The following is an 11,828-nucleotide window of genomic DNA, read 5'->3' as shown; positions in this document are numbered from 1 at the left end:
CGGAGGAGCCGGGCGGGCCGGGGCGGGCCGGGCGCTGCCCGGGACCGCCGAGCTCGCCGTCCCGGCCGCCGCTGCCCTGCTCACCGCACGCACCTCATTACCGAGTCAGCAGAGCTGCTTTAATGGACTTGTGTGGAAAGGCGGTTTTACGCTCTATAAACGTTGGGTCCAAGCGTTTACTAATTAAACTCTTTCTATTTAGAAACACCTGCGTTTTAAGAAAGCTTTCTGAACGCTAGCACTGGCTGAATTTCCAACCTGCTGCAGTCTGAGCTTGTCATACCTAACCTATACATCGTAAGAGCACTGGAAAGCATGTGAACCAAGAGGTAAAATCCTCGTACAATGCTCCTCGCACAATGTTCCTCAGACTTTCATACCAAGGCAGAAAACAAATCTATGATGCTGTTGAATAATCTCCCAATAATTGTAGTAATTAAAATCATCATCCAGTCTGCAGTCACCTTCTTTCCTTTGACACTAGTCTTCCCTGGAATTGTTAACGTGTCTCCGGCTGAGATAAACAGAACAAGGGAGCTTTAAAATTCACAGTCCAAATAAATTTAGCGGAAGAGAATTAATTCCAAAGAAACGCTTTTGAGTGCTTTCAGTAAACGGCAGGTTTCTGAAACGATTGTGCAGATTTTTTAAACACAGGGTAATATGGGTCTCCCTGCTACTCTTAAACAGAGAAAAGATCGTCACCTTAAAGATCGAGAAAATATGAAAGCCCAGCCTGATGCTCCACCTCGGGGCTCAGTGTGCAGGGGGCAGGAGGAGAGGGGAGTGCACCATGTAACAAACATCATATGAAAGATCAAGCAGAAATTGTGGGAGAGTACCATAATTTTCATTTAATTTCCATTATCTATTTGATCCCAATGCTCATTCCCTTTTTATTAACTATAAAAGATTTCCTTCTAATCAAAAGCTGCACTTCATCTTTACCTACAAATTAAAAACTCTATAGTGGAAAGAATTCAGTGGACTCAACAGGCACCAAGGTCTGTATTCTAACACTATCTCTATTTATACTTCCCCCTTGTAGTATCTAGTCTTGGGCAAAATAGCAGGGGAGCCTTTTCCTAACTGAAGTTATTAATTTATCACCAGGTACCCCTCTGAGTTGCTCTGATAATCAATGCTGGCTTCTAGATCACGTAAGTGAAGAGTGTAATTGAGGGGGGAGGGGGTTCCGCACGGAAGAACTGTTGCTAAAAAAAAAAAAAAAATCTGGCAGGACACAATTATTTATCTCGGCAGTGAGGAGTTTGCCTGTTTCCTGCCCATGTCCTTTCTATTTGGCAGAAAATTAGGCTGCTTCTCTTAAACTTGGAAGGGTTTGCCCCCTTCCTACCCATAACTGCCACGGGTAAAACTCCGTGCCCCTCCTAGAATGCAGGGGAAATTGTACAGCAACCTTGCATTTAACTGGTGCTAAATCGATTTATTTGGAAAATATTTGGCAGCTCTTTCCCAGAGCTTTTTTTGAAGAGACGAGCCATTTCATCTGATGCTCTTGAATATAAACCCAGGAGCTTCCCAACCATCTGTAATGAAAGAATTGTTTCCCAGCTCTACCTCCTAAAGACAGCAACTTTAGTAGTTGCACAGATCAAAAGACACTCGTAGAGAGAAGATGGGAAACAATATTGTTCAAAGAAAGTGAACTGTTGCATTTAATTAGGCTATTCTTTACTAGCATTCATATTGAGATTTTTTTTTTTTAGATTTACATTGATTTAACTGTAATGTATTTATGATGTAAATATATTCTGAGATGAAAACGTCACGGATCAATTGTAAAGGACCCGGATACATAATTTTTAAAAATCAGTTTCAGTTTATATGAGGTTCTCACCCCACTTTCGCTTCTTAGTCAGATTTGTTTATGCAGAATCGACATTTAATAGTGCTAATTGCACTCCAGTTAAATTGCCCTGATTGCAGAAAGGGAAGCAATTTTCGTGCTCTCTGTCTGGGTTTGGAAGAAATTGTTTTATATTCACCTCTTTATAAAGAAGTGGAGATAAGGCACCGAGCCTTTGCACAAATTGCACTTATGGGCTGACTGGCAGCATTCAGGCTCTATAATAGAGCATTATTTGGCCGTTTTGAATAATGTAAAGCATTTGCTGAAAGCTATTCTCCTGAAAATTGCTTTAACTTTTAAAAGGGTGATGATTCACTCCAAACCAGGCCTTTGTTACATTGTCATTATCCCCCCAAATGTTTTAACAGTCAGCTCAACACTTTAGCATAACACATTGATCTTTGTTTAAAAACTCGATTTTTGGAGTATGAAAAAAATCTGTCAGAAAATACTTGACCCCCTAAAGATTTTAGCAGCGTTCCCCCTTCCGCCGCCGTTTGCTCAGCCTTTCCACCGCCTGCCTCGTTCCTGCGGGTTTTAGTTACTTTTCCGACTACAAAGGGGCGAGGAGATGGATGTGCGGCAGGCAGAGCCGCCCGCCAGTCTTCAGGCACAGCAGAATCCCTACTTTGCTGTGGGAGCGCAAGCAGGCAGCGGATGCCTTTACTCGCTGATGTAGAGGCAACATTTTTAAACGTCACGCTCTCGATCTGCCTTCCAGCCGTATTTTATTGATGACTTTCCCCAGGATGAGAGGAAAGACCCTCTCCCCCCGCCGCCCTGGGGTTGGCCAGAAGCGCCGCGCTGACACTTGACGACCACCATGGCAGGCTCCTGGAAAGGGAAGGAGCGGGTTTCCCCGGAGAAAAGGAAGAAGAAAAGAAGGAAGGAGGGAAGGAAGGAAGGAAGGAGTCACCTGTTGGGCGATGGCTCCCGGGTGCCCCTGTCGGACTCCTCGCCTCACCCGTGGGGGTTATGTCGCTCCCCCCGCCACCCCCTTTCTGCCGCCTCCACCCGCCGAGCGCTAGAGCCCCCCTGGGTACAGCCGCCGCTCAGGATCTGCTCCGGGCAGACCTTCCGAGGGAAGGGTTTGCCATGCATCACTCGGACCCCTGCGCCAGCTGCGAGCCAATGTGGAAAGAATTAAGCGCAGAACAGAATTTTTTTCACCTACTGCCCCGACTCTGTTTAATACCCGGCGACAAAAAGGCGAGCGCCCTTTGAAAATAGCCTTAGACATTTAAATAAAAGATAATCTCCAGGGACACCCATGGCAGTCGTCCTATAGATTGCATAACACAATGTAGAAAAAACCGCAATGCCCACCTTATTTAAGCACACACATACACACGCACACACACACGTATATATGTAAACATGCGAAGAAAAGCAAATCATAATCTCAAATTCCCGGTTTCTCCATCTTGCTCGTAAGCGATGCCTATTTTGCATCTGCTAGAAGGTTTTACACTGGATGGCTGAGGCGGCACCGAGAAGGAAATATTGACTGAAATGCAGAGCAAGGCCCCGGCATTGCTAAACGCACTCATCGTATTTCTGGTTCAGAATGGTACCCAGCTGCCCTGGGAACGGCAAAAAGGAAGGGGAAAAGCTCCTATTCCCATTCTCACAGAGCCGACCGCGATGATGAAAAGTTGCACGCCTATTGATCTTCCGCGGGCACAGTACGGGCAAGTTCTAGCCAATTACTTAAGAAGCCTCCGATAATTACAAATCAAAGGGACTAGCTTGCAAGACATTGAGGAGCCGAGGTTTGGACTTACATTTTGCACATGCAGAGAGCAGGTATAGTCTCTGTCGCTCACTGGGTGCGTGGAGTGTGCACAGTGCAGAGGCCACAGGCAAGTGCTAGGGCGGCTTATTCCAGCAGCGCCCTAGCACTGCTAGGAGGGAGCAAGCTTTCTGCCATTAGCAGCACTGCTTCCACGGGAGTATATGAGGCTTGAAAAACGTGCTGCAGGCTGCGAATTTGACTTTCAAAGTGTTTTGCTGGCGATTACTCTGTAAAATAACGTCCTCTATCTTAAGCGACAGGATGTCAAATGCCCCTCGTCCCCTCTCCCGCCCCGGTACAAGAGCAAAGAGATGCCTGGCGGTTCCCTGCCTTTGGAATTTTTTGGCACTTTATATAACCACAGAGCCTCCTCAGTTCTTTTTGCAATGAAAGTAAGAAATACGTTGTGCACGAAATCACTTCTGACATTTAGTAAAGAAAAAAACAAAACAAAAAAATAAACGTGTTTTCACAGAATGCCATTAGGCGCTGTTAGGTTATTTGTATCCAACACGGACGGCTCCCAAATGGCTTGAAAAGGAGGCAAAGGGCCTGTTGAATAAAAGCGACGCAGGTATGGTTTACGGGCCGCGAGGATCGCAGGTGACTACACCAGCAGCAGCGCATCGGACACCTCCTGCACAGTTTACAGGAGACGGCGGAGCGGCGTCAGCCGTGACACCAGCCCTCCGCCGGCGCTGACCTCGCTCTCGACTCCTGCCCTGTGCGGCTCGCCCCGCTCCCCCGGCGGGCAGGCGGCGCGGGGGCGGCGGGAGTCGCGGCCCGGCGGGAGGCGCGGCCCGGGGGCCGGGGCCGGCGGTAATTGCGGCGCGGCCGCCGCGGGCCGGAGCCGGGAGTTTTCTCCCCGCGCGCTGACTGGCACGCGCCCCGCGCCCCGGCGCCGGCACCTCCGCGCAGCCTGATTGGCTGCCGGGCCGCTCCGGGCCGCTCCGCCCGCGCCCTCATTGGGCGAACGCCGCCGCCAGCGGTACTTCAAAGCGGGCGCTGCCCGCACTTAGGCAGAGTTTGGCCCCGCCGCGCCGGAGTGTCCTTAGTGCCGCCGGGCAGCGCGGGGCGCTCACCGAGCGCCGTCCCCTCCGCCCCACCGCCCAGCCCACGGACGTGCTATGGCTACGTCTATCCTCGGGGTAAGTCGCACCGCGCGCTTCCTCGCGGCTTCCCCCTGGAAAAACTGTCGTTGCCGCCGCGTTACGGCTGCCCCTTGCCGAAATCGCGTGGACCCGCGGATGGGAGGTGATCCCGGCCCGCCTCGGGGGATTTCATTGCGGGCTGCCCATCGGGTCGTTCCCAAAGAGTTTAGCCTGAAAACTCGCTGGGCCGGAGAGAAGCTGTGTTGCTTCTGCTTTCTTTTGTCTAATTCTTGATTTGGTTTGGGATTTTTTTTGTTTGTTTTTTTAACTCTAACTACGCTCGATTTCCAAAGATTTTCGCCGGCCCGGCGTTGCACGAGGCGACAGTCGGAAGGCTCCGCACACTGCTCGCCTTGCTGCCATCTCTTTTTTTTCCGTCGCTCCTGTACGGTTGCTCGAGGAGACGCCGCATTTCGTTCCCACGGGATTTTTGGTTTAACGGCGGTACGCTCGAGCAGCCCTCTCGGAACACTCGTGTCGCTTGTCCCCGTCGGGACCCGCTTGCGAGGTAAATCTCTCGGGCGATGAGACCGGTCTCCGGCGGAAAACGAGTTGTGCCCAGCGTGGCAGGGCTGGAGCCTTCCTCTAAAATAAGAGAAAACTTTTCCGCGGTACCGCTCGTTGCGCCGCGGTTCCACCCGCGCTGCCGCGTCTCCGCGGGAGCCTGGCGAGGTGGCAAGGGTTAGGCTGACGGGCCGGCTTTGTCTCTTCCCGCAGGAAGAGCCGAGATTTGGAACGACTCCCCTGGCCATGCTGGCCGCCACCTGCAACAAGATCGGCAACACTAGTCCCCTGACTACCCTGCCCGAGTCTAGCGCCTTCGCCAAAGGGGGCTTCCACCCCTGGAAACGCTCCACCTCCAGCTGCAACCTGGGCTCCAGCCTCTCGGGCTTCACGGTGGCCACGAGCAGGGGTTCCAACGGACTGGCCAGTGGCACAGGCACCGCCAACAGCGCCTTTTGCCTGGCTTCCACCTCGCCCACTTCCTCGGCCTTCAGCAGCGACTACGGCGGCCTCTTCTCCAACTCGGCGGCGGCGGCGGGCGTGTCCCCGCAGGAGCCCGGCGGGCAGTCGGCCTTCATCTCCAAAGTGCACAGCTCGGCGGCCGAGAGCCTCTACCCGCGGGTGGGCATGGCGCACCCCTACGAGTCCTGGTACAAGTCAGGCTTCCACTCCACGCTCTCGGCGGGCGAGGTGGCCAACGGAGCGGCCTCCTCCTGGTGGGACGTGCACACCAACCCCGGCTCCTGGCTTGAGGTGCAGAACCCGGCGGGGGGGCTGCAGAGCTCGCTGCACTCGGGCGCCCCCCAGGCCTCGTTGCACTCCCAACTGGGCACCTACAACCCCGACTTCAGCTCCCTCACCCACTCCGCCTTCAGCTCCACCGGCCTGGGCTCCACGGCCGCCTCGCACCTGCTCTCCACCAGCCAGCACCTGCTCACCCAGGAGGGCTTCAAGCCCGTGCTGCCCTCCTACACGGACTCTAGCGCGGCGGTGGCGGCGGCCAGCGCCATGATCTCGGGCGCCGCCGCCGCCGCCGCCGGGGGCGGCTCGGCCCGCTCCGCCCGCCGCTACTCGGGGCGCGCCACCTGCGACTGCCCCAACTGCCAGGAGGCCGAGCGACTGGGGCCGGCGGGGGCCAGCCTGCGGCGCAAGGGGCTGCACAGCTGCCACATCCCCGGCTGCGGCAAGGTGTACGGCAAGACCTCGCACCTGAAGGCGCACCTGCGCTGGCACACGGGCGAGCGGCCCTTCGTCTGCAACTGGCTCTTCTGCGGGAAGCGCTTCACCCGCTCCGACGAGCTGCAGCGGCACCTGCGGACTCACACGGGCGAGAAGCGCTTCGCCTGTCCCGTCTGCAACAAGCGCTTCATGCGCAGCGACCACCTGAGCAAACACATCAAAACGCACAACGGGGGCGGCGGGGGCAAAAAGGGCAGCGACAGCGACACGGACGCCAGCAACCTGGAAACGCCGCGCTCCGAGTCCCCCGACCTCATCCTGCACGAGGGGGTGGGCGCCGCCCGCGGACCGGGCAAGGAACCTACCGCGGGCCCCGGCGACTCCTAGGGGCAGCGCCGCCGGAGCCGCTCGGACTGTGCCCCGCGCCGGCCGGAGGGACGCGAGCTGCCCCGGGCCGCGGCGGGGGCGGGCCGGTGGACGGCGGGGCCGGAGAGGCGCGGCCCCCGTCCCGCCCGGCCAGTAGGTACCGAGTGACACTTTCTTCCGTTTCCCTTTTCTCTTTCTCTTGGAAGGCAAGCATCCTAAGAGAGGCTTAAGGTGAGAAATACAGCTGCAACTCTGAGACGGTCCCTCTGTATCCCATAAACATCTGTATAAATAGGGTTCAAAAAAGAAGAAAAACAGGAAAAAAAAAAAGAAAACCAGATCGTGTTCCCTTATTTTTCTTGTAAATGTTGATCTGATAGGGGGGTTGGGGATTTTTTTTTTTTAATTGGTGAATTCCTGAAATTCAGGGAGGTTTTGGGGTTTTGATTTTTTTTTAATTATAAATTTCTGATGCACTTTGTGGAAGTCAGTATATATGTAAAAGATATTTAAAATGTTGAGTTAACACTTCACTCAAATACACGTAAGTTAAGGTCTCTTAAAGAAATTAAATGCGTTTATCTGTATGGAAAAAAAATCTTGACATATTTTCATTTTGGTATTATTAAAGGACTCTGAACAATATACTCACGGGTTTGTTCTTCTTCGTGTCCCCTCCTTCCCCCCCGCCCAGTCCTCGCAGGGGTCACTTTTTGAGTAGGAGCCTCGCACCCCTTTCCATCGTCCTTACAGTCACTGTGATTAAAAATACAGTCAGCAATGATATAGCTGGGAGGGGATGGGACCGGCCTCTGCTCGCTCTGATCAAGCCACCTTTGCTTTGATTTACTTTAAAAAACAAAACAAAAAACCAACAAATTTTAACCGAGTCCGAGCCCTGCTACAGCCAGAAGCCATGCTGAGACCTAAGCGGCTTTGGTGAAACCCTCCCCAAAATCGAGTGAAGGCAAACTGCGCTGAGGAACTATTTATTTAATTTTAAAAGCCTTCAGCGCCACAAGGCTGCCTAGGCTGGGAGGTGATCTCGGGGGAATAAATCGCTAGAGTCAATACTCCGGAAAAGACATTTCATGCCTAAATGAAAATCTTGTTAAATGTTATTAATTTTGACTTAGAGCACACAGCAGCCCCCTGTGCCTTGTATTCCCTTATTAGGGATTCATGTCTTATCAAATATCTAATTAATCTCCTAGACATCATTTGTTCTGGCCAACTTTATCTCAGCTGGTCCGCGGGGAAAACTCTGAATATTCTCGGTGACAAAGCTCCCTTGAAGATCCTTTTAATTGTCCAAATTAACTGCACCAAATTTGCATGTCAAACGGTAAAGGGCAACCTAAGATAAAATGTAAACGTTTTAAAAGCCCCAAACTAAGCACTTGATTTGATAACTAGGCTTTTTAATGTTATGGAAGACAACTGCTCCTTTCCTTTTCAAAGACAGTTGATCTATGCAAATAGTGAATTGGAAATGCTTATGTCCCCATGCAGTCAAATGGTCCTTGCATGTTATTTGAATATCAGTGGCTTTGCTATTGAAAAGGTTCAAGGATGCTCTCTGACTTCTTTGTGATTACTCAGTGCAGCGTCTTATTCTGAAGAAAAAAAACTCAGGAATAATTAAAGGCTGGGCTAAGGCCTGGGAACACATTTGGGACAGGAATCTCATTTAGACAGGCTCTTTCAAAATAAGGCACAGTTAAATTGACCAGAAGGCAATTATTGAAATGAAAATTATTTTCACTCCCTTTGTCTCCTGACCACCAACCTAACAGCCACAGTATTTTTTTTAAAGGCAAATTGTTAAATGAGATAATTGTGTTATTAAAAAAAATAATAAAAAGAAGAGGGTGAGGAAAAAAAAAAGTTAATTTACCCTAGCCGGTACAGATTGGATGAATACAAATATTTTAATCCTCCATAAAACAGGGAATGCAAATAGCATCGAGAAACGGATTCTGCTGTCGGCCACCAACTGGAATAAAGACGTTGCGTTAAAGAAAATACATCTGCCGTGAATACTAATAACCGCGTCCCACCTCCTCCGCGCCACTGTTGCACAAAAGCGGCCGGGCAGCGCCGACACCGCCTGTGCCCCGGGGCGGCGGCGGGAGCCCGGCAGGCCGTTCTGCGGGCCGGGGGAAAGGAGCCTCCCGGGAGAGGCACCTCGCCTCACAGCTGCCCACAGCACCTTCCCCCAGAACCGCTCCGGAATTTTCCTGGCCAAAAGCAGCCCGGCAAGGTGTCTTTGCTGCCGCTCCGGCCGGTGCCGGCAGGTTTCCCGGCGGGCAGGGAGGGGAGCTGGGGACGCGCTCGGGCGGCGGTAGCGCACAGAGCGGGCCGGGCGGCCCGGGGGCTGCGCAGGAATGCACCCGCGCGGGGTGCTGGGCAGAAGTCAGCTTTGTTTTCGATTTATAATAAAACACATCAAAGGACACCATGCAGGTCCAGTTTCTGCCAGGCCGGGGTTACAATTCTCAGCTCAGTGATCAAGGACCTTTTTGCATTGCCTTTGCCCCTTCGGGTCAGAAAACGTCCATCACTTCCAGACTCCCCAGAAACGAGGAAAGGAGCAGCTCTGGGCCGCAGAGCCGGTTCGTTTAACCAAGAAAATAGAAAGCGTGTCACCTTTTTAAAAAATAAATGACACCATTCATTCGAAAATGTTGGAGATAATTATATGGTCTGGGGAACTTCTACACAAAAAAAAAAACCAAAAAACAAACCCTAAAGAACAAACGGTGTGAGAACCCGAAAAATAAATCTGATTTCGGTCTTTGAATCTGTAGTTCACCTCTTTAGTAAGAGGACGCCAACCTGAGAGCGGGAGAGCACCGGGAACAAGAAGGGTGCCCTGTCGGGCCCCGGCGGGAAGGGTGGCACAGGGGAAGCCGGGCTCCCCGCCGCCTTGGCCCCCCTGGCCCCGGGCTCGCCCGTGAGCTGAGCCTAGCTCCCATTTACAATCCCGGTCCAGCTATTGCTGCTCATTGCCACACCTCGCGGACAGCAACTTCAACCCCGCTCCGAGAGCCCGTTAAAACACGTCTAACAACCAGCCAGCGACGGCAACACCACAGACAGGAGACGGTAAAATGTCAGGAAAAATTATCTACTAAATGACATTCGATCGCTAGGTCCCCCGTTCGCAGGAAGCGTGTCCCTTGCCCCCCGCGGCGAGTTACAGACCTAACGGCTCGTTTTACACTTAAAAGGTAACATTAATGTTTTTGTTCTAATGAGATAATATATAAACACCCGATCTCGTGCCTGGACAGCCTCTTAATTGCGTCTTTTAATTCAAATGGAAACTTTATCTGCGGGAGCTGTAATTTATTTGCAGCCATTATCTGTTCTCCAGGATCCTCTCCCACCCTTCCAAAACGCAGATGAAGGGAAGCTAACAGACAGCCCGCCCCTTTGAGTAATTGCTGTGCTGAGTGTTTATTTTAAGTGAGAATAATTTAGCTACAAATTTCCTCAAGGAATAACATCCTTCACACGCACATTACAAAAAGGAGAGCGGAACAAGACCGAGCGCGCACACCGGGACGCTCGCGGCGCTGCCCCGCGCGGGCCGCACGGCGGCTGCCGGGCGCCACCTAGAGGCGCTCCCGTGGGCCGGGGCCGAGGCCGGGGCGGCCGCGGGGGCGGCGGAGCTGCGCGGGCCGGGCAGCAGCGAGGAGTCGGCGGCAGGAGCGCGGGGGGCAGCGGCGGCTGGGGAGGGCCCCTGGGAGCGGGCGGACTAGCGTGAACTTCTGTGGGGAGACGGCGGGGCGGGACTGGCCCGCAGCGACCGAGCGCACACCCAGCCCGGGGCAGCCGGCCCGGCCTCGCCGCTCCCCGGGCCGCCAACCGGAGGGGCGGCCGGGCCCTCGACGGTCACCGCTCCGCGATCTCCGCGCGGCCCCGCACCTGCGGCCGGGCGCGGCTCCCGGCGGGCACCCGCCGGCGGGCCCCGGGCGCGGCTGTGCCGCCGCCGCCGCCTCGGCGCCGCTGTTGTTCCACAAACGAGCGGCAGCGCTGCTCCCGAGATGGGCTAATTGGTACCTGGCTGGCAGGGCGCGGGGTCCCTGTCCGCTCCCCGGCACAAAGTAGGCTGCTAGAAAATTTGAAATTACCTTTCAGCCTAAAGCTGCCTCACCTGAATGTCATAATTACAGTAATTATGTACATCCAAATTACATGCTAATTAAATTAGAATCAAATCGTTCTAAATCGAAATCAAATGAGGTAGCGAGAATTAATCAATGACAACATAAATAGAGAGCTTCCTTCAGGGATATTTATTGTACCGATCCGAGAAGGAGCCCCATCTGGGAGTAACCCGTCTATTTACTTTCGGAGTAAAAATAATTTATTGCACGGCGTTAATTCTAAGCCATGGGTCCGGCGGGGCGGCACACCCGAAAAGCGGCCCGGGACCCCTCGCCCGAAGCTCCCCGCCGCCAGGCCCTCGCCGAGAGCCGCCCGACGGTCCCGGCGGGGCCGGGAGCCCAGCTCGCCCCGTCCCGACGCAGCCCCAAGCCCTCGGGCCAAACCGCAGAAGAGAGCCCGGCAGAGCCGCCCGCCTGCCCCAGGAGAGCCGCCGGGCTCCGCTCCGACACCGGCGAGTCCCTGCCACGGGTCCTGCCCTCCCCGCAAGGCTGAGGGAACCACCTCACGGCGCCGCGGCCCCCGCCGCCCAGCCCCGCAGAAGGCTAACCCTATTCCGCGGCTCTTACGAAAATAAATAAATAAATAAGGGAATAGCGATATCACTGGAGCTGCTCTTACCTCCATCCGCGGAGCGACAGCACCTCCTGCCGGGCCCCGCCGGCTCTGCCGAGCGCCGCGCTCGGCCCAGGGCGGCGGCGCCCCATGGCCCCGCGGGCCGGGGCGGGGCCGGGCGCGCGCAGCCGCCCGCGCCGCGGGCGGTGCCCGTGAGGGCAGCGGGCAAGCA

At 54.1% G+C, this 11,828-nt stretch overlaps 1 protein-coding gene across 1 annotated transcript; it reads left to right on the top strand.

Annotated features, from left to right (window-relative positions):
* The first annotated feature begins 4,698 nt into the window (after window positions 1-4,698).
* On the top strand, window positions 4,699-7,490 carry SP9 (Sp9 transcription factor). The gene is made up of 2 exons (XM_030952435.1): window positions 4,699-4,816; window positions 5,537-7,490. The coding sequence occupies exons 1-2, from the start codon at window positions 4,796-4,798 to the stop codon at window positions 6,887-6,889; spliced, it is 1,374 nt and encodes a 457-aa protein (XP_030808295.1). The 5' UTR covers window positions 4,699-4,795; the 3' UTR covers window positions 6,890-7,490.
* The last annotated feature ends 4,338 nt before the right edge of the window (window positions 7,491-11,828 follow it).

The sequence above is a fragment of the Camarhynchus parvulus genome, chromosome 7 (assembly GCF_901933205.1).
Source record: "Camarhynchus parvulus chromosome 7, STF_HiC, whole genome shotgun sequence".
NCBI lineage: Eukaryota > Metazoa > Chordata > Aves > Passeriformes > Thraupidae > Camarhynchus > Camarhynchus parvulus.
The sequence above is the reverse complement of the archived record's forward strand: the minus strand, read 5'-3'. Positions and strand labels throughout refer to the sequence as shown.

Bases quoted from the DNA above. Each gene is read 5' to 3' on its own strand.
- SP9 (XM_030952435.1), top strand. From the start codon at position 4,796: ATGGCTACGTCTATCCTCGGG. The intron at 4,817-5,536 runs GTAAGTCGCACC...CTCTTCCCGCAG, and splicing joins TGGCTACGTCTATCCTCGGG to GAAGAGCCGAGATTTGGAAC.